General features: G+C 41.2%; 1 protein-coding gene across 1 annotated transcript in view; it reads right to left on the reverse strand.

Annotated features, from left to right (window-relative positions):
* The window catches only part of Psmd11 (proteasome 26S subunit, non-ATPase 11), a 37,582-nt gene extending 12,483 nt beyond the window's left edge, over nt 1–25,099 (reverse strand). The window contains exons 1-6 of the mRNA XM_041665067.1: nt 24,973–25,099; nt 21,712–21,813; nt 15,290–15,414; nt 7,376–7,447; nt 6,623–6,680; nt 912–1,106 (exon numbers count right to left, since the gene is read on the reverse strand). Of these exons, the coding sequence (XP_041521001.1) occupies nt 912–1,106; nt 6,623–6,680; nt 7,376–7,447; nt 15,290–15,414; nt 21,712–21,813; nt 24,973–25,063 (643 nt within the window). The 5' untranslated portion in view covers nt 25,064–25,099. The remainder of the gene's footprint in view (nt 1–911; nt 1,107–6,622; nt 6,681–7,375; nt 7,448–15,289; nt 15,415–21,711; nt 21,814–24,972) is intronic.
* Between the last annotated feature and the right edge of the window lie 2,684 nt (nt 25,100–27,783).

A 27,783-nucleotide genomic window follows, 5' to 3' on the forward strand; every position in this document is an offset into this window, starting at 1 on the left:
GAAAATTCAGTGCCCAACACCCAAATGGTGGCTCACAGCCATCTGTAACTCCAGTTCCAGGAAATCCAATGCCCTCTTCTGGCCTCTTTGGGCACCTGGCAGACATGAAGTACACATACATGCAGGCAAAACACCATTCATATGAAATAAAAATCAATCTTAAAAATTTTTTTTAAAAATATATTTTGGTAAGTTAGCTCAAAAGCAAAAAAAGGAAGCCAACAAAGGCAAATCTGTGAGTTGAGGGCCAGCCTGGTTCTAGAGCTACATGAGATTCTGTGTAAAAAACAAGAAAGAATGACAAAGAAAGTTTGCAGAAGAGACACACAAGTGTAAAGGTAGGGCATCTGAAATCAGGATTATCTTCCAACAGTCCTGACATGAAGCCCATTCAAAAAAATTCTACAAGTTTCCAAAAGTCTCTAAGAGACTAATAGATTTGGTTAACACACATAAGGTAGGCCAGTCTGGAAAAGAAATGCTACCATTCTTAGTAAGTGACTAAAAGATAAATTAAGTGAGAACCCTAACGAATGGCTGACAGTCAGGTTGCCTAGACAAGCACTGATAACTATGGGTTTTTTTTGTTTGTTTGGTTGGTTTTTCGAGACAGTGTTTCTCTGTAGCTTTGGAGCCTGTCCTGGAACTCACTCTGTAGACCAGGCTGGCTTCGAACTCAGATTCACCTATCTCTGCCTTCCAAGTACTGGGATTAAAGGCGTGTGCCACCACTGCCCAACTGACAAGTATGTTCTTAATTGTTTTAGGCAGTTAATAGGAAGAAGCTGGCTTGAAAGGCAGCCTTCTCGTGTTTCTTAAATCAGTCAATTATTTTCCAGCTTCAGTCCCACCCCCATTCCTTTCACCCATAAGATAAGGACGTGCATCTTATGCACTGCTGGGCCACTTACCTGATTGCATGTCCAAAGTGGCCTGCAATTTAGGGGGGCAGTAGATGGCATTGGCTGTGGTTCGAGCGGAGGTTAAGGCAGCTCGGGCTTTCGGCAGATTACTCAAAGCATGGTATGTTTTGCTTTCTAAAAGCTGTACTTCCACCAAAAGGGCTTTATCATCCATCTTTTTCAATTCCCGCAGCAGCTGAGAACCTAGAAGAGGAGAAAATATGCATATATCTGTTTGTTAGTCTCATTACCACCATCATCCTTTTTTCCTATCACTCGGGAGGCAGAGGCAGGTGGATCTCTGTGAGTTCGAGGCCAGCCAGATCTATAAAGTGAGTTCCAGAACAGCCAGGACACAGAAAAACCCTGTCTTGAAAAACAAAAACAAACAAGCAAATATAGAGACTTACAATACAGCTCTGAATAGCCTGGAATTCACCATGAAAACCAAGCTGGTCTAAAGTAGTCTAAACTGCCACACCAGCCTCTTTTTTCCCCTAAACAAAGATTTGTTTGGAAGCCGGGCGATGGTTGCGCACGCCTTTAATCCCAGCACTCGGGAGGCAGAGGCAGGTGGATCTCTGTGAGTTCAAGACCAGCCTGGTCTACAGAGCTAGTTCCAGGACAGGCTCCAAAGCCACAGAAAAACCCTGTCTCGAAAAAAAAAAAAAAAAAGATTTGTTTGGGGCTGGAGAGATGGTTCAGGTTAAGACCAGGACCCCTTGGTGGTTCACAACCATCTACAGCTCCAGTTCCAGGGGATCCAATATCTCCCTTTGGACTCTTTGGGTGCCTGGCACACACACAGTACATATACACACACATACACACACACACACAGACAAATACTCATACACATAATCTTCTTATTATAAAAAAGAAAGGTTCGGGCTGGAGAGATGGCTCAGTGGTTAAGAGCATTGCCTGCTCTTCCAAAGGTCCTGAGTTCAATTCCCGGCAACCACATGGTGGCTCACAACCATCTGTAATGAGGTCTGGTGCCCTCTTCTGGCCTGCAGACATACATGCAGACAGATTATTATATACATAATGAATAAATAAATAAATAAATATATAAATATTTAAAAAAAAAAAAGAAAGGTTCGTTTTAAACTTGTGATTATTGTCTTTGTAAATATATATGCACATGTATGTACAGGTAGATCTCTGTGCACAGAGACCAAAAGAGGACATCGACTATCCTCCATCACTTTTTGCATATTTCTTTTTTTGTTTTGTTTTGTTTTTCGAGACAAGGTTTCTCTGTAGCTTTGGTGCCTGTCCTGGAACTAGCTCTTGTAGACCAGGCTGGCCTCGAACTCCCAGAGATCCGCCTGCCTCTGCCTCCCGAGTGCTGGGATTAAAGGTGTGCGCCAACGCTACCCGGCCTTTTCTGCATATTTCTTTGACGCAAGGTCTCTTCCTGAACCTGGAGCTCCCATTTTCTCACCTAAGCTAGAAGTTAACAAACCCCATGGTCCTTCTGTAACTACATGCCTTGGAGCTGGCATTTTGTCTAGATTCCCTTGTTAGTCTTAATCTTAACATATACCATAAAATCTTACTCTCTACTCATAATGGCAATAATATAAAGAAACCCTCCAAAACTCATACAAGTTAGCTTCACAGCCCATGAAAGAATTAAATTTTCCTCTAATGTGTTTTCAAAAGAAAACTACATTATCTCTGAAGCGTTTATTCTAAACACAACACTGGAGCTAAGAGTTCTATACACTCACACCTAAGATTTACAGTGACAGTCTCCCCTATCCAGCAATCAAAGGGCTGTAACTTTTTGAAAAACATGGGAAGCAGGCATGGTAAAGGCACGGCTGCAATCTCAGAACTTGGAGAGTTGTGACAGAATGTTAATAAGTGATTGGGCTACATGGTGAGAAACTGCCTTAACTAGCTAAAATAAAAAGAAATCAGGGTACAAGACCTCATGGGGAAGAGAGAACTTTTATAATATGCCAATATTCTTCAAATACACCTTATTTCTCCATCTCAGAAGAGAATAACAGATCATTTATACCATGTACAAAAATTAACTTCAGGGGGCTGGAGAGATGGCTCAGAGGTTAAGAGGCTGCTCTTCCAGAGGTCCTGAGTTCAATTCCCAGCAACCACATGGTGGCTCACAACTATCTGTAATGAGATCTGGCACCCTCCTCTGGCATGCAGGCATACATCGAGGCAGAATGTTGTATACATAATAAATAAATAAATCTTTTTAAAAAAATTAACTTCAGATGGATAAAAGGCATAAATAGAAGAACTAAAACTTTGTGGTGCATGCCTGTCACTGTTAACACTTAGGAGGCTAAAACAGGAGTATGAGCAAGAAGCCAGACTAGGCTATATAATTAACTCCAGACCAACATGGGCTACAGAGAGACAGAGACAGACAGACAGAAAGGCAGATAAGAGAGAGAGAGAGAGAGAGAGAGAGAGAGATAAAAGAAAAGAAAAGGAAGGAAGGAAGGAAGGAAGGGAAGGAAAGGAAAGAAGGAAAGAAGGAAGGAGAGAAAGAGGAAAGAGAGAGAGAGATCGATCAACTATAAATCCTCTAAAACAGAGCCAGGTGTGGTGGTGCACAACTTTAAACCCAGCACTTGAAAAGCAGAAACAAAAGAAAGTGGAATAGATAAATAGGATATTATTATAATTTAAGGACACTTTATTTGCTGTGCACACATGCACAGGCCCAAGCCCGGTAGTGGCACAGCAAGCATGTGGAAGTCAGAAGACAACTCCTGGGAGTCAGTTCTCACCTGCCACCGCATGGTCCTCGGGCCTGCATGCAAACACCTCTACCTGCTGAGCCATTTGCTGGCACAGAACTTACTTTAAAAAATACCATCAATAGCCTGGCGGTGGTGGCATACACCTTTAATCCCAGCACTCGGGAGGCAGAGGCAGGCGGATCTCTGTGAGTTTGAGACCAGCCTGGTCTACAAGAGCTAGTTCCAGGACAGGCTCCAAACCCTATCTCAACCCCCCCCCCCCGCCAAAAAAAATACCATCAATAAAATGAAAAAACTCATCAGGCATGTCAACTCACATCTATAATCACAGGACTCAGTAGGCAGAAACAGGGAATTCCCAAAGCAATGTGTTTTCCCTTAGTTTTTTACTCATAAGTTTTCACATTTATTTATTGGTTTATCTATTTGAGTGAGTATATGTGTATGGCATCTGTGTGAGCTACAGAGAAACCCTGTCTTGCGAAACCAAACCAAAACAAACAAACAAAACACACACACACACATATAAGGAAATCCTACTTTATATACATTAAGAAAACTATAAGGGCTGGAGAGATGGCTCAAAGCCATCTTATAAGGCTGTTCTTCCAGAGGACCCAGGTTCCATTCCCAGTACCCACATGGTGGCTCAGAATATCTGTGTAACTTCAACTCCAGGAGATCCAATACCCTTACACAGACATACATGCAGGCAAATTACTAATACACAAAAAATAAAAGTAAATTATTTAAAAACGGAAAACTATAGTAAAAGATAGTATTGATGAAGATGTTTCTGCCACTTGGGAAACAGTTTGGTTGCTCTTCAAAAAACTATAGCTATTACTTGACCCAGTAAGCCCACTTATATAGGCCAGAATTTGAAACAAAAACAGGTTCTAGTAACAAAACAGTATTCTAGAAACAAAAAGGGAAAGAATACAAGTCTGTCAAGCAATGAATAAGCTACAGCCATGGGCTGGGGAGACTGCTCAGTTGGTGAAGTGCTTCTACACAAACATGAGTTTAGAGCTCCAGCACCCAAGTAAAAGGTTACTGGAAAGACGTAAAAGGACTCCTGTAATTCAGTGGCCCTCAAGTCTAGCTAATCCACCCAATACCATATTCAGTGAAAGACCGAAAGACCCTTAATCTCGAAACTAAGAAGGACAATGAATGATTGAGGAAGACACCCTGCATCAATCACTGGCCTCCACACATATGCATATACACTCATGTATGTGAACGCACGCGTGCGCACACACACACAATCCATCCAAAGGACAACTTATTACTTACTTAGCAACTGACACATGTGACAACATTGGTGAATACTGAGAATAATTATGCTAAGCAGAAGATGACCACATATTATATGACTCCATTCATATGAACTGCCCTAAACAGGAAGATATGTACAAAAAGCAAACAGTAATGTCTATGGCTTGGGAAATGGGGTGAAGAATGAAGAATTCATGAATAGTGACAGCTGATGGCTTCTTTCTGAAGTGATGGAAATGTTCTGAAATTAGGGATGGTCACTGCACAACTTAGTGAATACATTTCTAGGAAAAAAATTACTGAAGTATACATATAACTTTGGAAGGTGAATTTTGGGGGTTGGGGAGCTCACTCAGTCCATAAAGTGTTTGCCACACAAACTTGGGATCCTGAGTTCAACCCCTAGAGACTAGAACAATGTAAAATTCGAGGCATGGTGACCCACACTTTTAATCCCAGTGCTGGGGAGGCAGAGGCAGGTGGAGTTCAAAACCAGCCTACTGCAGGATATTTGATCATACTGTTAACCCCAAGATTGCATTATTTACTGGAAAAACCTGTTTCTAGTTGTAGTGTGGCTCAGCCCTAGCACAACTTTAACCCTTTAATCTAAGAGCTTTCTGCTTATTGTAAACAGGATTAAATAAAGTCAACCATAGCTCAAGAAAGGGAGCAAGCAATCATTTGACAGAAGTGAACATAGGATTATTAAGAAAAAAACCATAGAGAGTAAGAGGGAGTCAGGAGGACAAAAGGAGAAAGAGAGACACACAGGAAGGAGAAGAAAGGGACATTCTTTTGGTCTCTTTCTGGGAGAACAGCAGAAGAGGAAGGTGAGCTGGGTGCTTTCCTGCCACACTGAACTAGCAGGCTTTCACGCCAAGATTGACTTGACTCCCAAGTCTTTACTGATAAAAATCAAACAATTGAGATTTTGTTTAAAAACAACACCAGCTTGGTCTACAGAGCAAGATCCAAGATACCAAGGACACACAGAGAGACTCTGACTCAACAGCTACAGAGAAACCCCGTCTCAAAACCCCCACCCGCCAAAAAAATAATTAATAAAAAAAAAGAAAAACCAAATAGATTAAAATGTAGTAATCACAAAAAAATTAAATCTGAAATTTGGTAAGGTATTTTATATAAAATAAAGAGACTAAAAAAGAAATCTCAGCTACTATTTCAGTGGTAAGGCTCTTACTGCTCTAAATTTAAAGCTTAAAACTGATGTCTGTTTTGTAAAATTAGCCCCAGCTGGCTTCCCAGAACTTTATACCCAGAGCTGCTCTAGCACCGAGCTAACTTCCACCCCAGTATTTCTGATTTTTTTTTGGGGGGGGGGGTTGGTTGGCTGGTTGGGTTTTTTATTTGTTTGTTTATCGAGACTCGGTATCTCTGTTTAACAGTTCTGGCTTTCTGGAACTCTCTTTGTAGACCAGGCTGGCCTCGAACTCACAGAGATCCACCTGCCTCTCCCGAGTGCTGGAATTAAAGGCATGCGCCACCATGCTAGTTTTTCAAAACTTTGAAATAGAACTTTACTGTGACAGATTTTATGAATGTTAACTACCTGAAATGCTTTTTAGACACAAGTAAAATATGATTATTAACAATAATAACCGAGTTTGGAATAAACTTGTTTAGTTATCTTAAATTAGATGCCTTATTAATTTCTACCAGTTTACTTACCCAGATGCAATGCTTCCTGGTACCTCTTAGTATCAAAATACAAAGACACCAACCTTGCCTAGGAAAGAGAAAAGGCATTGACTGAAGGAAATAGGAGGAAATCCACAGAAAGAAATTAACGAATGACAGTCACAGAACGATAACTGTTGAATATACATGTTCTGATAACAAGGTGGGACATAACAAGTAGATTACATCCCAGTCCTATTTCTTATTGTGGCCAAATGACCATTAACTATACTATACCATACTGCAGCTTATTTTCTACACTCAACCAGCCAAAGTGTCTCAAAAGTTCAAAAAGAAATAAAAATAGTTTAAAAGAAAAATTTAGCCAGGTGTGTTGGTACAAAGACAGACAGATCTCTGAGTTCTTGGCCAGACAGGTCTACAGAACAAATTCCAGGACAGCCAAGGCTACACAGAGAAACCCTGTCTCAAAGGAAAAAAAAAGAAAAATTTAGATCCAGGCACAGTGGCTAACACCTATAATCCCAGAATTTAGGAAACTGAGACAAGAAGTTTGCCAAAAGTCTGAAGCCATGCTGAGCTCTAGAATAAGATGTTGTCATGTTTTAAAAAAAATAAATACTTCTACCAGGGACATTTCCGTAACTAGAAGCACTATCAACAATATTCAGGTGACAGGGTGATACTGAGCTACTCAAGATGCTCTGTCAGGATGGTACGTATACTCACAGCTTATCTATCTAAAGCTGCATATCTCCAGTCAATGCTAAGGCAGGCACCTACCTCCAATGCTTGGCGTAAGAAAGTTCTTTTCTCTGATTTGGCCCATTCGATGCACTCTAAACATAGCTCGACCTGGAAGAAAATAATACATGTAACATGATGTCCTCGCCTTCTTCCAAATACATGTAACATGACGTCCTTACCTCCTTCCAACTAACTACATTGGAAGCACTAAGCCTTTAGCTCCCTCCTTTCTGAATCCACATTTTGCTCTATTTAGCATGTATAGTATGCTGGCCTACCATACTTCAATATCTTTTTACGATTTAATTATTTGTTTGTTTTTGTGTGTAAGTGCTCTATCTGTATGTATGCCTTTATGCAAGGAGAGGGTATCAGACCCCCACTAAAGATGGTTGTGAGAACTGAACTCAGGACCTCTGGAAGAGCAGCCATCTCTCTAGCCCCATATTTCTTTTTAAGAGCTGGTCTGTAGTATACTTGCCCACCATATCTCAACATTTAATGGTTATACTATGATAAAGAATCAACTTGGCTCTTAAAATTTTTTCTTTGGCCCAGCACGGTGGTACATGCACACTTTTAGTCCCAAAACTTGGGAGGAAGAGGCAGGAAGATCCCCTATGAGTTCCAGGCCAGCCAGCTTGATCTACATAGTGAGTTCCATGACAGCCAGGGATATGTAGAAAAACCCTGCCTTTAAAAAAAAGCTTTCTCTTCTACCTTATATAGCCCTGGAATACCTTTTTTTTTTTTTTTTTTTGGCATCATAGGTATCTTTAAAGTACAAATCTCTTCCTGAATAGTTGAAAAGAGTAAAATAAAATACTATGACTATGCTAGTAAAAAAGAGGTGAAATTCCAAGCACAAAAAAGCCTTGTTCCTGCCAGGCAGTAATATTGCACACCTTTAATCTCAGTACTCGGAAGAAACGGCAGGAGAATCTCTGAGTTTGAGGCCAGCCTGGTCTACAAACAGAGTTCCAAAACAGCCAGAGTTGTTATACTGAAAAACCCTGTCTGGAAAACAACAAAAAGTCTTGTTCCTTAAAGTTAGCGGTAAGGCTCAAAACATCTAGCTTGCTCTTAATCATTAAACACAACTAGCCAATTTATTATCATTCATACAGGAAAAATAGATACTGTAAAAGAGAAGAGCATAGAATTGCCTAACACATTTAAAAGAGCTCTGAATCCCAAGCTGTCTGGCACCCAAACAGTAGTAAGATATACAAAGTAACAAAATATAGCATTCTATGTGAGACAGTACATGCCTTTGGGTACCCAAAACATCCTAGCTTTGACAGACTGTAGCTTTTCTATGGCTTCCAGGAGTTAAGTTTTTGTTTTTGTTTTTATTAAGGTTGCTCTATTCAGGATTAAAGAATACAAGGCAATGAAAAGAAAACTGAACTTTCTGGAGAACTGCTAATGCAATGGATTCTTATATAAATGCAAAGTTCTCCTGAGACATGCTGTAAGGGAAGAAAACTGAAGGAAATAATCTAACATGAAAGGATTGACAGCCGGGCGATGGTGGCGCACGCCTTTAATCCCAGCACTCGGGAGGCAGAGGCAGGCGGATCTCTGTGAGTTTGAGACCAGCCTGGTCTACAGAGCTAGTTCCAGGACAGGCTCCAAAGCCACAGAGAAACCCTGTCTCGAAAAACCAAAAAAAAAAAAAAAAAAAAAAAAAAAAAAAGGATTGACAAGCTCATTAAGCAAACAAAAATAACATTAAGACAATTCACTACAATGAGATCAATGAAACCTTCCTCACTCCTCACTGAAGCCGAAACCTTCCTAACTCCTCAATGAAGCCCCCTGGTGGCTATCTAATTTTTAATGCTAAGCACAATAGACTTCAAACAATGGTAAAACAGAAGAAAAACTGAACTAAAAGCAAATCAAATCAATCACAACCTTAGAGTTTGTGTTGTGTTCTGAAAAGCCAAACTCAAGATATATTCATGATATGAGTGAACTGAATATAGATAGATAGATAGATAGATAGATAGATAGATAGGGGTGAACTGAAGATAGAGATAGATAGATAGATAGATAGATAGACAGACAGACAGACAGACAGACAGGAAGGATATGGGTATGTATATATGTGTGTATGTACATAGTGTATAGTATATATATATATAGTGTGTAGTATATATAATGTTATATATAGTTACAATATAAGTAATATATACATGGTGTGTGTGTGTTTGTGTGTAATTTTTGGGTTTTTGTTTTGTTTTTGTTTTTTTTTGAAACAGGGTTTCTTATAAAGAAACCTGGCTTTGCTGGAACTCACTCTATAGACCAGGCAAACTGAAATATTTTGTTGAATATTTTTAACAAGGAAAATTTAATAATCTTAAGTCACATGTGACTTGTGAGGCTAAGAAATGTCCATCAGTTTTACCTGGAATACTTTTCAAATTCACAAAATGAATGCTGAGAAATTATAAATGCAGTACTGCAATAAATATCTGAGGGGCTAGAGATGACTCAGTGGTTGAAAGCACTGGCTGCTCTTCCAGATGTCCTACGTTTAATTCCCAGCACCCACAAAGCAGCTCACAACTACATGTGACTCCAGTTCCAAGGGATCTGACACCCTCACACAGACAGACATACATAAAGGCAAAACACAAATGCACATAAAATTAAAATAATAATAATAAGCAAAATACCACTAAAAGAGACAAGTGATTTTCACAAAATCATGTATCGGCTACTAGGACCAGAATTTTCCCTACCTCCAGAGTTCTTTCTGCCTTAATCAAGACTTCAGTTAAGATCACTATTGACACTCCGCTAAAACAAGAATGTTTCTTTGCTTTTACAAATGAATTTGAAATCTATTTTCTTTTTCTTGTTGATTTTTTTGTTTTGTCTTGGCTTTTTGTTTTGTTTTGGTTTGGTTTTGGTTTCTTGAGACAGGGTTTCTCTGTGTAAGTCCTGGCTGTCCTGGAACTCACTCTATAGATCAGGATGGCCTCAAATTCACAGAGCTCCACCTGCCTCTACCTCCCAAGTGTTGGGATTAAAGGCGTGTGCCACGACCACCCCTCCTTGAAATCTATTTTCAATTAGAGCATATGGTTTGCTTTATCTATAATGATAATTATAAAACCAGCGCTAGTCCCAGGCAAAAATTTAAAAGGTCTTGGAGCTTGCTACATAGTTATTTTGTCTGAGTGATTTAGTGTTTCCATCCACCAGGTAGATACCAAGGATCAAACTCAGGTCATCAAGCTTGGCAGCAAACATCTTTACCCAGTGAGCCATCTTGTCCCTCTTCCCCCTCATATTCTTGATGAAAAGCTCTTTAACAAGTCTAGCTCTTTTAACAATAGTTTTAAACTCCAACTTTGCCACAGGCCTCAATACTATTACAGCTGTTGCATGGTGGTGCACGCCTTTAATCCCAACACTTGGGAGGCAGAGGCAGGCCAGCCTGGTCTACAGAGCGAGTTCCAGGACAGCCAGAGCTATTCAGAGAAACCCTGTCTCAAGAAGAGAAAAAAAAAAAAGACTACTATAACTATGACCCATCTATGCCTGCCTTCTTCGTCTTTTCACATCACCCAGAAAACTTTAAAAAGGCAAGAATAAACACTGCATCAATTTCCCCACAACAAAAACTTTTCAGTCACCCAGACAAAAGGAAAAGTGAGATATGCTCATATATCCATTAAATCTAGAGATGGCTCAGTGATAAAGAGCACTGTCTGCTCTTCTAGAGGACCCAGGTTCAATCTCCAGTACCCACATGGGACTCACAACTGTCTAACTCTACCTAGTCCCCACGAATCTGACAACCTCTTCTGGCTTCTGAGGGCACTGCACCTGGTGCACAGGTACACAAAACATCCATACATATAAAATCAATGAGTTAAAAATAAAGGGGGGGGGCTGGAGAGATGGCTCAGTGGTTAAGAGCATTGCCTGCTCTTCCAAACGTCCTGAGTTCAATTCCCGGCAACCACATGGTGGTTCACAACCATCTGTAAGGAGGTCTAGTGCCCTCTTCTGGCCTGCAGACATACACACAGACAGAATATTGTATGCATAATAAATAAATATTTAAAAAAAAACACAGATATTAATTCAAGAAGGTACTTTCTGAGCACACAAGACCTGACTGTATACTCCTTCAAGTACTAAATATGTAATTCCTTTAAGACAAACTACTCTAGGCGCTAAAGAGACAGCTCAGCTATTAAGAGCACTGGCAGCTCTTGCAGAGAACGTGGGTTCGGTACTGAGCACCTACATGGGAGCTCACAACATCCTCTAATCTCCAGTTCCAGTGATCCAATATTCTCTTATAACTTCTTCTGGCACTGGACACACATAATGCACACACACACACATATATATACACACACATACACACATACAGGCAAGACATCTATACACATAAAATAAATCTAAAAAAAATTGTTTTTAAGTATTCAAAATATATTGGTAATGAAGAAAGCCTTGAGTTACCACAAGATATAGAATAATTCCCCTGACTAAGACTGTATTAAAGAAGATAAGGCAAATGCATAATTGTCATATAAGGTAAAATAATAATAAATATAACACACAAAAATATAATGTGGGTCACTGAAAAAGTTAAGATCACACCAGTATTAACAGGAAAAAATGTTCAAGAAAGTGAACTTGAGATGGATTACAGAAGGAAAATGCATAGCATGAGAGGTAGACAACCTCAGCAAACCAAGCACTCAACAGCATCCAGAACAGGGAGGATGAAGTTGCTGTAGTGTACTATACTCCAGAAAACCATGAATTACCTACAGCTGACAGTGGAGAGCACCTGAAGGATCAAGCAGAGGCAGAAGAGATACAAAATTCTCAGAATACTATTTGGTAAAATACCTTTGAAAATAAGCCGGATAGTGGTATTGCAAACCTTTAATCTCAGCACATCTCTGAGTTCAAGGCTAGCAGTCTATATACAGTAAGACAGTATCAAAAAAAAAAAAAAATCCAAAAAACAAACTAGATTTAAAAAAAAAAAAACAACCTAAGTAGCTAAAAAGAAAAACTAATATAAAGCCAGGTGGTAGTGGTACACACCTTTGATCCCAGCACTAGGCAGAAGCAGATGGCTCTGAGTTCAAAGCCAGTCTGGTCTACAGAGTAAGTTCCAGGACAAATTCTATGTCTCAAAAAAACAAAACAAAAGGTGGGCAGAAATCAATGTTTCAGAATATTTGTTTACACTGTGAAGATATATCTTTGCCAAGGTGCCCTCTGATTGGTTTAATAAAGAATTGAATGGCCAATAGCTAGGCAGGAAGAGGTTAGACAGAACTGAGAGAGAGAGAATTTATATAGACAGAAGGTATGAAGTCAAGTGTGGTGGTACATGCCTGTAACCCAGGTTGTGTCCTCCGACCCACACACATGCATCAACAGGGCATAGGTACACATACATATACACACACAAAGTGGAATTTTATTAATAGCAAATAACCTATAACCCACAAAAACTATCAAAAAAACTCCAATCAATGGAATGAGACTTGGGATTTTTTTTGATAAAAGCTAAATTGCTAATTGTCAAAAAAACACTTTATTAAACATTAAAGTTACAAACATGAAAAAAACATGCAGTCATAGTAGTGCACGCCTGCAATCCCAAGATTTAGAAAGCTACAAAAGGATTTCAAGTTTCAAGTTCCAAATCAGCTTGAGCTATGAGATCCTGACTCAAAAAGACAAATGAGCCAAATGTACAAGGAGTACACCTTTAATTCTAGCACTTGGAAAGCAGATACAGGAGTATCTCTATGGTTGTAAGACCAGGCTGGTCTACATAGCAAGTTCCAGACCAGCCAGGCTATAGTGAGACATCTCTAAGAAAGGACAAATTAATTATTTAACTAATTTTCTAAAAGAACAACTTGTCTGAGAACTTCCTTTTACTCTAAGAAAAGGAAAAACGGTGATTAGTTGGAGAAAACAAACAATTACAATGTATAAACACAGTTAAGAGAGAGCCTACCCAGACATGGAGCCATATAACAAAAGTCCCACTGATCAAATAAAAAAGGGCACCAAATTATAAGCTGGGGAGACTTCCACAAAGGACTGAGAATTAAGGGCACATTGGTGAGCACCTTTGATCCTAGCACTCCAGAGGCAGGGGCAGGCAGATCTCTCTGAATTCCAGACCAATATGGTAATCTGCACAGTGAGCTCCAGGCTGACCAAGGCTATATAAGTGAGACTGTCTCAAAAAAATGAAGAAGAGGGGCTGGAGAGATGGCTTAGCGGTTAAGAGCATTGCCTGCTCTTCCAAAGGTCCTGAGTTCAATTCCCAGCAACCACATGGTGGCTCACAACCATCTGTAATGGGGTCTGGTGCCCTCTTCTGGCCTGTAGGCACATACACAGACAGAATATTGTATACATAATAAATAAATAAATAAATAAATAAATAAATAAATTGAAGAAGAAAAGGAGTAAAAGAGTGAACTAAACCGGTTCTACCCAGTCAACGCTGTTAAAGGGAGGAACAAATCTAATGACCTCAGTGAGCAAAGAAATGGTCTAAAAAAATTTTAATATGAAAAGTTCAAAGGAGCATTTATTAGTTTGGAAGCCAACACTGATTGGTCAACCTGTTTTTAAGGCATTCTAATTTAAACAAAAGAATTCATGAATACAAAGAACAGTTTAGAAAACAATTGAGGACTTGATAAGATCAACATTTCTAAAAAGTATGTTTTCTTTCATTCACCAAAATATCTAAATACTTTGATTCAAAAGCATTTATCTAAATATTATCTATTTTGACCTACTGTCATAAACCAGAAACAAGTAAATTTGAAGACTGCTCTACAAATGAAGCTTATAGATTGGCTTCAAAGAATCATCAGAGTGGGGCTGAAGAGATGGCTCAGTGGTTATGAGCACTTACTGTTCTTCAAGAGGACCTGAGTTCAGTTCCCAGCACTCACATGGTGCTTTATTACCATCCATAACACTAGTTCCAGGGTATCCAATGCCCTCTTCTATCCCTCCAAGGGTATCAGATATACATGTGGTATGCAAACACACATGCAGACAACATACTGATACACGTAAAATAAATAAATCTAAAAAATAAAAAGAGCATCATCAAAGCAAAAAAACCAGAATTAACAAAATATAATTCCAAAGTGGGATCCATGTATCCTCAATTTTTGAAATCCCTCATTCCAACCAATATACTACTATGAACTTTTGTCTTTACCTGCCTGCCCACCTAAGATACAGGAGACAATTAGACACACAACCAACTGGCAATTCCAGCCCCTGGCTTTACATATTACCATACACATTATATATTATCTACTTCCCCTTTTAAAATAGAAGACTCATGAAAGTATTAATGCGTTTTTCCAACTATATCCCCATTGGCTACAGTACTACTATAAACACTAGAATTCCAGAAAAGATCTACTTTGAAAAGCTCAAAGTCCAATTTAAACCTGTAAGTAACATGTATAGAAACATCAGTCACTTCCCAACACATGAAACACAACAGATGGATGGTCACCCTTAATAAAGGCACATAAGCCACACAAAAAACGACAAGAAAGAATGCCACAAGGCTTAATTGTGCTCATAAGAAACTTTGTGACACAGATGAAAAGTACCACAGACACAGAAAACATTACAAAGGTGTGGCAATACAATACCTCAAAGACAAGAATCAGTTTGTGACCCTGATGTAATGAGGATTCCAGGGACCACTGACAATCTCCACTTACAAAGCAAAGCATGGAACAGACTCAAAGTATCAAATGCCCTGTAACAAAGAGAAACTGACATGATAAGTCCTAAGTCCTCCCAGCTATCCCTTCCACACAGAACCACAGTGAAGTAGGCATCTTTCACTGAAACACACTTTTATCATATTATCTACTTCCTGTCATTATTATAACTTACCTCCTGCCCTGTAGCTGCTTCCATATCAAGAAACAAATCAAGAAGAGATCGAACCAGACGAGCTGCTTTAGCCTTACTGATGGAATTCAAGAAAGGTCGTACATACTTCAGGAGTCCTCCAAGCTCTGTGTGGGCAGCAATTCGGAACATAAAATGAAAAATTTTTAAATTAGAAACAAAATGGTCATTTAAAACAACTAAGCCTGGGGTGAAGGTACTTGTCAAGATTGATGGCCCACTGGGACCAAATGTCTGTTAAGTTCCAACAAGAACATGGCATGCATATACCCTCCAACATATAGACAAATACATTAATAAACAAATGTTTGAAAAAAACTCTTATAAAAAAAAAAAACTGAGCCACTTTAATAAAAAAAAAAAAATTCCTGGTTTCAGTCTAATGAAACCCATTACAAGTCTTAACAATTTCCAGCAAAACCAGGTGTGGTGGATCACATCTACAGTCCTAGCACTTGGGAGGCTGAGGCAGATGAATTACCTGGACTCTAAGGTCAGCCTCATAATAAATTCAAAGTCAACCTGGGCTACAGTGTGAGACCGTGTCTCAAAAAAAAAAAAAAAAATTTAAGTCAGGCAGTAATGGCTAACACTTTTAATCCCAGTACTTGAGAGGCAGAGGTAGGCAGAGCTCTGTGAGTTCCAGAACAGCCAACACTACACCACTACACAGAGACACTATGTCTCGAAAGGAAAAAAAAAAAAAAAAAGGCAACTTTTAAATCACAGCAGTAACAGAATACCAAAGTTGTATTCACTGGATCATTCATGGGAAACTCCCATCTATGTCTCATTTAATCAAAGATACAAAGTAAAACACTCTGTCCTCACAGAACAGTTGATAGAACATGAAATATGCTGTGCAACTGCCCACCATGACAAAAATCACCTGCTCAAACCAGCAAATATAAAGTCAAGTCACAAGGGTAATGTTTTTATCTCCCAATCCATGCTCTGGCAGCTTCCCTAAGACAGAGGTTTCCAGTTCCAGGCCCCTCTCCCGCTTAAAAGTTCCCTGTGTAGCATTTCAGCACTAACACTTCCTTGGCACAATGAGGTCAGGGTGTCTTGTCCTTAAAAGTTTCATTATACACTTTAAAAATTCCTTATTAGGGGCTGGAGAGATGGCTCAGTGGTTAAAAATACTGGTTGTTCTTCCAGAGGTCCTGAGCTCAATTTCCAGCAACCACATGGTGGCTCTCAACCATCCATGAGATCTGGCGCCCTCTTCTGGCCTGCAGGTAGAACAATGTATTATTTCATAATAAATAAATCTTTCATTCATTCATTCATTCATTCATTTATTTTGGTTTTTCGAGACAGGGTTTCTCTGTAGCTTTGTAGCCTATCCTGGAACTAGCTCTTGTAGACCAGGCTGGCCTCAAACTAACAGAGATCCACCTGCCTCTGCCTCCCGAGTACGCCACCACTGCCCGGCCATAAATTGTAAGACTTTATTTAAGACAATCCTGAAGCCATTTTTGACAATTCTGAATCCTCTCAGCCTCTGTGCCATAGTGCTTCCCCTCCTCCCCTGGGAACCAAGGACCTAACAGCTACACTCACATACTCAGTTCCTGAACAATTACCCATATACGTATGTTTTGATTCAGTCCCCTGGGAAACGGGGTCAAAATGACCTCTTACCTCATCTGATCTGGCAACAGCTCTCCAGTCAATTATTGGTAATAGCCCTTTCAAATAAGCCAATCAGAATAGTCAAAGAACAACCCCCCTTGCTTCTATGGCCCCTTTAAAAGTAGACTGTACCCACTATTCGAGTTCCCTCGGCTTCCCGAATGCTGGGGGACCCTGTCATGACAGAATTAAAATCCTCATGCTTTTGCATTGGCTGTGGTGTGTGAGATGGTCTCTGGGGGCGACTCCTTCTACGTGTTTGGATGCTAGAGTCCAACAAAATAAATCTTTAAAAAAGATATTCTTCATTAATTTCCAAAGTCTATCTTAAGCAATGGCTTAAAAAGCAGTCCATCATAAAGTTTTCTTCTCCTTTTACAAGAGGGCAGTTCAAGAAACCTAAGGGAGTGACTTTAGTAGCAGTAGAGAAGGACTTGTTAAGTCTTAAAAATTAGACAGTGGAGCCGGGCAGTGGTGGCACACGCCTTTAATCCCAGCACTCGGGAGGCTGAGGCAGGCAGATCTCTGTGAGTTCGAGACCAGCCTGGTCTACAAGAGCTAGTTCCAGGACAGGCTCCAAAACCACAGAGAAACCCTGTCTCAAAAAAAAAAAAAAAAATTAGACAGTGCTTTTTAAAAAAGATTTGGTTATCTTTTTCCTTTTTTTTTTTGGTTTTTTTTGTTGGGGGGGGGGGTTAAGACAAGGTTTCTCTGTAACAGTCCTGGCTGGCTGTCCTGATCCTCCTTCTCTGCCTCCCAAGTACTGGGTCTAGAGTTTGTTTTTCAAGGCAGGGTTTGTGTAACTGCCTTAGCTGTCTTGGAACTCAATTTGTATAGCAGTTTGGCCTTGAACACACAGAGAGCTACCTGCCTCTGCTTCCTGAAAAGAGGGCTCAGGAAAGAATACTTGTTACTCTTGCAGAAGACCCAGGTCTGATTCCCAACAACACCCATATTGAGAGGCTTACAACCACTTGTAACTCTAGCTCTAGGAGCATCTTGAGTCCTCTGATCTTTGACCTTCAAGGACGTTTGTGCTTATGCAGTTTCACGTAAGCATAATTAAAAACAATAAACATAAATCTTTAAGCTGGGCATGGTAGCACCACCTTCCAGTCCTAGTCAATGCTTTAACTAAACAAGAAGTATTTTGGGAATGTAGGCTGAAGTTACCTTAGTGCCAGCGTCTCTTTAATATCCTCTAATTGTACACTCATTCTCCTGGGAACTCTAATTCAGGGCAAGCAAACTTTGGCCTCCTGAGAACTCAAATTCAGCGTCCTTGAAACCCTCATCTACCTCAATTCAGAGGGTGCACCAAACTACAGGATGTATGTGCTAAGGGTAAGCTACACAGAAGAATAAAGTGCACTCCTCACTCCCCAGGACTGAGCTTTGACTTCCAATGTCTGAAACTTCTTTCTATTCCACCCTCGCTTATGCTCATACACTCATTTTAAGCCTGCTCTCAAGCTGCCTTCATGCCAGAGGCTCATCTGAGATGTCTCTCTAATCGACCTAAATTCTATGTAGCCTTTGGAGGCCCAGCTAAGGAACTATTGAGTCTTCCATACTAACTCCAGTTGACACTAATTTTTCTCTCATCAAATTTCTTCTTGTAGCCAGGCGTTGATGGCGCATGCCTTTAATCCCAGCACTTGGGAGGCAGAGGCAGGCGGATCTCTGAGTTCTAAGCCAGCCTGGTTACAAGACAGAGCTCCAAAGCTACAGAGAAACCTGTCTCAGAAGAAAAAAGAAAAAAATAACCTTTCTTGTGCCCTTTCTCTCTGCTTCCGGTCCAGCATGAGCTGAACAGTTCTGCTTCACCCTGCACCTTCCCACAACAATAAGTGAAAGCTCTGGAACCACTGGCAAAATCTACACAATGACTTTGAAATAGCCTAGACTACAGAGAGATACTCTGTCTCAAAAGAATAAAACAGACATGAAAAAGAGTAAGATAGACAAACACACACAAAACCTTATTTTTTTCTTTTTCTTTTGTTTTTGTTGTTGTTTGTTTATTTGCTCAAGGCAGGGTTTCTCTGCGTGACAATCCTGGCTGCTAGCTGTCCTGGAACTCTGTAGACCAGGCTGGCCTCAAACTCAGAGATCCTCCTACCTCCGCCTCCTGAGTGCTAGGACTAAAGATGTGCACAACCATGCCCAGCTTGCTTGTTTAAATTTATGCAAATTATAATTATTCTATACAAGCATGACTTGTGTATACGCATGTAGAGGTCGAGGGGGGCACCTGGCTGGCAAGTTTTCCACTACAATCTACATCCGTAGTTTGTGAGAGTTTATTCTAAGTAGTCTGAACAATATTCATTCTTTTATGTTTTAGTAACTAATATGTTCAGAAAGCAGCTTATTCCAATCTTTTTGGGGGGAGGGGGGAAGGATTTTCAAGACAAGGCTTCTCTCTGTAACAGCCTTGGCTGTCCTGGAACTTGATCTTCTGCAGACCAAGCTGGCCTCAAACTCAGAGATTCACCTGCCTGGCATATGCCACCATCACCCAACAGCTTGGAATAGTTTAATCTAGCCTTCTCATTACCTTTCTGAAACGTGGAATAACATTTGCCTACTCTCTGTGTTCATATACTTCGTCCTCATAATTTCTCTGCACTTCTATCTGCTAATACTCCTTTGATGCCAACAGACAAAAACTGTCAGAGCCAAAAGAAAGAAACTTATAAAGACCATGTGTTCTCTCTTCTCTCACCTACCTTATCTTTAATTCTCTGATGTTATTTTATCTTTTCTGTTTGAAAACCATTTTCCTTCCTAGAAAAGGCAGAAGTGAGACATGAGCTAAGGTGTCTGCCTTTATCTCTAGCATCTGCTAGCATTATTTTCTCTAAATACTATTCTTACCTCAACAGAGGAACACATGATCTGAACTATCTGTTTTTAATCTCATTTTCTATTTTAGTCTATTACTATTGAGTGTTCATTCTTATACACATTTAGTTTCTTTCCATGTTTGTATATTCCTTTAATTTCATAAAAATCATACTCCCAGTATCATGGGAATTAGGATCAGAATCTCCTTCTTAGAACCTAACAGACTCAGCAGATCTTTTTATCAAGTCCTGGGAGAAAATTTCCACAGACCCTGAACTTAGGCATCTTGTTTGCTAATGCTCAGAATTACTTTCAATTACTACTATACATCAGACCTTATCTTATTCATTGGCCTCCAAGTACTATTTTCCACCAGAAATCCTATCTTAAACTTTTTAGGTAGGGTACTTAGCATAGTGCCAGGTAATTATCAAATGCACAATAAAACAAAACTGAACATTAAGGGGAAAGACATATTTTCAAAGCTAATATTCTACAGAAGTCTTATCATATAGTTAATTGCACAGATAGGTAAATTAATACAAGAGGCTCCAAGACCTTAGGATTTCTGCTCTGTGAATATCGACCCATAAAGATCAAACTGTCTTAGGAAACAGTAAGTGGACAGAAGAGCTTTTGAAGACACTATATCACATTAGAGAGGGAAGACTGAAGAAGACAAGCAGGAAATGGGGTTTCAGAAACCTCACTAGAGAGAAATTATTGAGAAACATTCACTGTATGGTTTTGTTAGGGTTTGATTTCTTTTTCTTTTTTTTTTTTTTTGAGACAGGATTTCACTATATAGTCCTGATTGTCCTAGAACTCACTATGTAGATTGAGTTGATCTCAAACTCACAGAAATTAGCTGCCTCTTCTCCAAGGTGTTAAGATAACAGGTATGCACCATTCACATCTTTTCTTAACTTTTTACTGATTGAGCCAGTAATTAGAAAGACAAATTATCATTAATTACAGATCTTTATTTACAAGCTCAAGAAATTTTATTATACTATCTGGATACACCACTCTGAGCTTACTACATAAACTGAAAGAAAGTAACAAATGAAGTGACTTCCCAGAACCCACTTCGTTCTAATCAAGTAATTCTAAATTCAACTTAACTTCTTTTATGATTTATACTACGCATATGAATGTACATCTGTTACCATGAGCATGCCTGGTGCCCTCAGAGGTCAGACAAGGGCATCAGATCCCCTAAGACTGTAGTTACAGATTATTATGAGACGCCACGTGGGTGCTGGTCCAGATCCCCTACAAGAGCAATAAATATTCACAACTCCTGAGCCATCTCTCCAGACCCTCTAAGTTCACTTTAAAGAGACAAAAATTACCCATTTAAGTTTAAGCACACTTATAATATTATTACCATTTTACTGATCACAGGTCCTTTCTAGTCAACAGGACTATCACCTTAAGTCCAGCCAGCCAATGGTTCAATTACCACTAGCACACCTGAATAACAAAGTGCAAAAGTCCCCAGTACCAAGGAAGAAGTCTTAGGAAGGCACTACTTTATGCCTTACTCATTCTACATCAGAAAAAGTGAGTCACTTAGATACAATCCAAGCCCTATTTTCAAATAAAGAACTCTCTTTAAATATACCAGAGCTAGTCAATGAAATTGCTGAAGACTGCTCCTGCCCACATGTAAAGAAATACAATGATAATTCAAAAATAAGAAACAAATCACAGATCACTACATTCCAACAAAAACAGAACTTTCCCTCACCTGTAGAGCAAATTCTACACTTTTCTGTTACAAAATTGAAGAACAACAAGTTGTTAGGAAAATAAATGAACTGGGTGTTAGGTACAGTCTGGTGTTCGGAGGGAAACTCCACCTGATGTTTCAGACAAAAGCATTATAGGTACAATCTGTTTTGAAGACTTACCAGCAGCTTGTCCAGTCTTCGCCAGGAGAGACCCCAGTTCAAGGATGCTCTGCTCTTTGACCTGGACTGCCTCCTCATCATTTTCTTGAATGTCACGTTTCACTGAGAAAAGTAAATGAACTCTTAAAATATGATTTAAAAAAAAATGAAGGGAGCCGGGCGGTGGTGGCGCACGCCTTTAATCCCAGCATTCGGGAGGCAGAGGCAGGCGGATCTCTGGGAGTTCGAGGCCAGCCTGGTCTACAAGAGCTAGTTCCAGGACAGGCACCAAAGCTACAGAGAAACCCTGTCTCGAAAAACCAAAAAAAAAAAAAAAAGAAGGGGAAAATTCATCCTTAAAAGAGCTATTATTAACTCTACCCTATTTCCCAAATGAAACTACCAAAGCTACGACTCAGTGGTTAAAAGCACTGACTGTTCTTCCAGAGGACCAGGGTTCATATCCCAGCTCCCACACAGTGGCTCACAACCATCTGTAACTCCAGTTCTAGGGGATCTGATGGCCTTTTCTGACCTCTAGAGGCACCAGGTATGTGTATGATATGGAGACAAAATATGCATACATATAAAATAATAAATCCCAAATGAAACCACCAAAGAAATAAGGGCTTAAAAAGGTAAAATGTCCAAGTATCTATAGAACATGCCTCATAGTAAGAATAAAAAAAATACTCTGGGCCGGGCGGTGGTGGCGCACGCCTTTAATCCCAGCACTCGGGAGGCAGAGGCAGGCGGATCTCTGTGAGTTCGAGACCAGCCTGGTCTACAAGAGCTAGTTCCAGGACAGGCTCCAAAATCACAGAGAAACCCTGTCTCGAAAAAACCAAAAAAAAAAAAAAATACTCTGCTGGGCAGTGGTGGTGCACACTTTTAAACCCAGCACTCAGAAAGTAGAGACAAGAGGATCTCTATGAGTTCAAGGCCAGCCTGGTCTACAAGAGCTAGTTCCAAGACAGGCTCCAAAGTTACAGCAAAACCTCATCTGGGGGGGGGTCTTCTCTTTAAGTGGGCCTTTTTATCAATCCCCTAGAATTCATCTCACCCAGATACTAAAATTTCTGCTGCTGTACTCGTTAAAAGTAAAACTAAAGCAAATTCTTCCCAGTTATGGTGATGACCCCCATGCTAGACACTATGTTGTATGAAGATATTTTTTAGGAAAATGCCTGTGCATTTACCTACCATAAACTAAAATCAAATTATAAAGTTATTGATGACTATAACCAAGTCTTTCAACAAACTTTTAAGTCTATAAAAGCTTCAACTAAAGAATGTTATTAGGAGGGGGCTGGAGAGATGGCTCAGTGGTTAAGAGCAGTGTCTGCTCTTCCAGAGGTCCTGAGTTCAATTCCCGGCAACCACATGGTGGCTCCCAACCATCTGTAATGAGGTCTGGTGCCCTCTTCTGGCCTGCAGACGTACACACAGACAGAATATTGTATGCATAATAAATAAATAAATATTTTAAAAAAAAGAATGTTATTAGGAATAAACAATTCTATAAAGCAATTCTAGACAATTCCCTACCAAGCCTTGATGTGACACTCAGTAGTTACACTTAGGAGAGACTGCTGCCTCATAATGGATTGAGGTCCTGTTAAAATAACTTTCTGTCTGTCCCACTTTCAACTGTTAATAATTATTCAGCCACCCGAACCTCAAACAGCCTCTCCACAGCCTGCAGTGCTTATTCTGGTGACCATGGCTAGTTACCACTGCTCTTATAAACCATCATGACTTGACAAAAACCAAGACTTTGATACTTCATGATGGAGTCTGGGAAAAGTAAGGCTGTCACTCATCATGACTCAAGCCTGCTCTAACAGGGAAGCCTGCTGGGGACTGTCCTTTAGTGAAGTAAACAACTAAGAAATACTCTAATGCAACGTTTATCAGTAATTTCTACTTTCTCAAAGGCAAATGAACTAAGCACAAAGCACAAAAAAAGTTCAAACTCACGCTCCTCAGATCAGTTCTAAATATGAACTGTGTTCACATAAAAACACCTATGGAGCAATAGTCCGATGACTCTGGCACTCTGTTCTACGGCTGACTCGGGATCAAAACTTCAAAAGGCACGCGATCATTATTCCTTCAAAATGCACTGTGATCACCATTTCCGCTCCTTTTCTAGTACCCCAAAGATAAAGACATCAAGCTCTTGTCCTTTCTCTGTGCAAGTCTTGATAACTGAAACTCGGCAGACTAAGTCAACACCAGCATCAACATCCTGGGAGTCCTACACCCACCTGCACTCACTACTTGTTGAGCTAATCCCAATCTTCCCGGGCTACACTGCACCGATCACATTAGCACAAGGAGTTCATGCCCTACCCGAACTCTCCAGGACTGAGGAAAAAGTAAAAAGCCTTCTCTGCCATTGTCCGTTTATTTCTGTTCACACTTGAATCCCAGTAGAGAGCGAGAGGCGGAAGGCTCCTATTTCAACTTTCCTGTTGCCCTCAGTTGACAATCACACTACGATGTTAAAATTTTCTTTTCCTCCGGCAAAGTGCGGCCGGCCGGTTCCAAAGAGTTCCCTGAACAACAGACAGCAAACTCTGAACTAACTTCAACCCCTACTGGGGAGAATTAGTCACCTCCTCTGTCCCGGCGGTCCCACCCCGACACTTCGCCTCCTCACAGTCTACACCGGACAGAGGACCGCCTTGGCCAGCTCCCCCAAATGCCAGTCTGAGGTGTGTGGCACCCCTCAACTTCCCACCCCCAAAAAGGCCCTCGTTTGCTGCTGTCAGGGAATGGGGGTGAGCAGCAGTGCCCGGCGTCCCGCGGAAGAAAACTCCGAGAGAAGCGCTCGCGCTCCCACCCGGAGCAACCTGTGCTGATAACAACGGCGGGAAAAGCCAGTCCTGTGCGGCTGTCGCCCAGGTCACTCAACGCACTCTGCGACCCGTGTGTAACCAGCCAGAGGCTCTCAGCCGCGGGCCAGCTCGTGCGGGCCACAACCCGGGACCCTAAGGGGTAGTGATCCCGGCCCGGCCCTCTCTCCACGCCGCGATGCGCCCACCGTGAGTCAGCAGCCAGCGGGTGGACGCGCGGGCTGCCTCGGGGCTTCCCGCCCGACTGGAAGCCATGGGGCTTCCGGGGACCCCGAGCGGCCTGCGCCCCCGGCCCGGCCCCCCTCACACACAGTGAGTCAGCAGCACCATAGCCGGCTAACCCGGCCCCTCGCCGCCGCCTCCGACCGACACAGGCCGTGCCAGGCCGGCGGGGCCGCGGGAACGGCGCGAGGACCTTTACCGATGGAGTGGAGGATGTCGATGGAGGCCTCCCGGTCGGTGCTGAGTAGGGACTGAGCTCTCTGGAACTCCACCACCGCTGCGGCCGCCATCTTACCGCTCTCACACCGTCGCCGGCCGCCGGCGCCGGAAACACACACCCGGAAGGTCCGCCCTCGCGTCCCTCCCCCCAGGGCCCCCCGCCTCCCTTCCCAGGGCACCCCGGGAGTTGTAGTCTCTGTTGGGCAGGTGAACCAGGAGCGTCCCGTCAGTGGCATGCGAGCTCCCCAGCACCATCTTGCGGCCAACTCTGAGAAGACAAGACCGAAGTTAGTCCCTACCTGCCTAGGTGGTCAAGGGAAGCAGCTTGGCTATCTTTAATAGTATCCACATTCGACCAGTCATTCATAGCGACAGATGACCTTTCAAATTGCCTGTTGAATGGCAGGGAATAGCACCGTTCGGGTTCATTCAAATGTCTTGCAGAAAGGACACACACACACTCCCTTCCTGTGCTAATGAAATCACCAGCGTCATAGTACACTATCTTTCCCAAATAATCATTCCATCTTCGGACACAGCTTCACATACTGAATTGAAAATCATCTTTGGCCCACTCATTCCATCTAAACAGTTCTTGAGATTCACACGGATGACTCACCCCAGCTTCTCAGCTCAACAATAGAACAAATTTTTTTTATAAATTCCTTCAACTGTAATCAGATATCTGTAAAAATATCAAGGAAAGAAAAAAAGCACATTTTATGTGACCACTAAGATTTAACCTAGGAATGTTGCTAAAACAATACCGAGAGATGACAACCCAGCCATGAAATAGCTGTGCTATAAAAGAAACTGTAAATAAGACTAACATCACAGTCCTGTGTGATTGGATTGATCAATTTTCTTTTTTGTTTTAAAGATTGATTTATTTAGGGGCTGGAGAGATGAATCAGCGGTTAAGAGCACTGGTGGTTCCTCCAGAGGACCTGGGTTCACTTCCCAGCACCCACATGGCAGCAGACAACCGCTGATAACTCTACCTCCAGGGGACCTGACACCTCGCAAAATACCAATTCACATACAGTAAAAATAAATAAATCATTTTTTAAAAAGATTTATTTTTTATGTATACAGTATTCTGTCTGCATGTACTCCTGCAGGCCAGAAGAAGACACCAGATCCCATTACAGATGTCTGTGAGATGCTGGGAATTAAACTCGGGACCTCTTGAAGTCAGCCAGTGCTCTTAACCTCTGAGCCATCTCTGTAGCCCCTGGATTAAACAGTTTTCATATCTGTCTCCTTTTATTGATCAATGCTTTGTGAAGAAGATATTAAACTCTTTACTGAGGAAACTGAAGGGAATAGGTGATGTGGCGATGTCCTAAACTGGCAGCTGAGAATGGGTAGGGGAATATATTCCTAACCCCAGTAGGTTTTCCTTTTTTCAAAGATTTATTTATTAATTATGTATACAGTGTTCTGCCTGCATGTACCCCTGAAGGCCAGAAGGGGTAACCAGATCTTATTACAGATGGCTGTAAGCCACCATGTGGTTGCTGGGAACTGAACTAAAAACCTCTGGAAAAACAGCCAGTGCTCTTGCCCTCTGAGCCGTCTCTCCAGCCGGCCCCCCAGGAATGAACACTGGATGACGTCTCATCAAGCTGGTAACAGGATTCCTAACTTTGTTGTGTCACGTGCACTGGCTTCTAAATTCTCTCAACCCCGAAATTCTTCGTACCTCAGTGGAATATTCTGACCTTGTTTTCCCTCAAAGGAGGCTTTTCTTTCTCCACCTGGTGGAGAGCTAATGATATTATACGGGATTAATTTGCTGCTGCAGTCTTTAAATCTTTTATTCATATTTACTTCTGTCTGTATGTGGAAATCAGAGGACAGTTGCAGAAGTCAGTAACCCCCATCACAGAGATTGAACTCAGGTGCTCATGCGGGCAACAAGCATCCTTACCTGCTGTGTCATCTTGCTGTGTATTATTTCTTTTTTCTTTTTTTTTAAGATTTATTTATTTATTATGTATACAACATTCCTGCCATGTATGCTCGCGTGCCAGAAGAGGGGGGGAGATCTCATTATAGATGGCTGTGAGCCACAATGTGGTTGCTGGGAATTGAACTCAGGACCTCTGGAAGAGCAGTCAGTGTTCTTAACCTCTGAGCCATCTCTCCAGCCCCCTGTGTATTATTTCTTTAAATTGGTTTTTGAAGACATGGATTCTCTGTGTGGCCCTGACTGTCTGGAAACTCACTCTGTAGACCAGGCTGGCTGTAAACATCACCTGAGTGCTGGGACTCTTTAGTGTGCCACTGTTACCTGGCTCCGTAGGTTTTCTTGGCCATTTCAACTGAAAGAACAATAGGCTTTGGAAATAATGTATTTGGTGTAAATCATAGGCTGACTACTACTAGATGTTGACTTCTAAGGGATCTTCATCGCTTTCATCTTGAGTTTTCCTATCTAGAAGACAGGGGTAATAAAACCCAGCTCACGAGGTTGCTGTAAGAATATAAGCTAATATGGGAATCTTATGACAACTGTTTTCTTCCGACCTAACGTCTTCCTTACATAATACTATACAGCAATGGATATCGCAAGGAGCACAATCTGCTGGTCAGTGATCAGCTACTAGCTACACTGACAGCCTCGTCTCTAAACTTAAGTAGACTACAAACGTAGTAATTTTCAGAAATGTTAAGTTCTGGCCATGACCAAAAGCTCACACTCACCTTCTTGCAGTTGTCCTGGCCTCTGTTCTCCCGGCTTTGAGACTCTTCCTATCTGCTTTGCCTGTAGCTAGGCCCCAGCAGC

The sequence above is a fragment of the Microtus oregoni genome, unplaced genomic scaffold (assembly GCF_018167655.1).
Source record: "Microtus oregoni isolate MIOR12 unplaced genomic scaffold, Mior012 000015F_ref0000493, whole genome shotgun sequence".
NCBI classification, from domain to species: Eukaryota; Metazoa; Chordata; class Mammalia; order Rodentia; family Cricetidae; genus Microtus; species Microtus oregoni.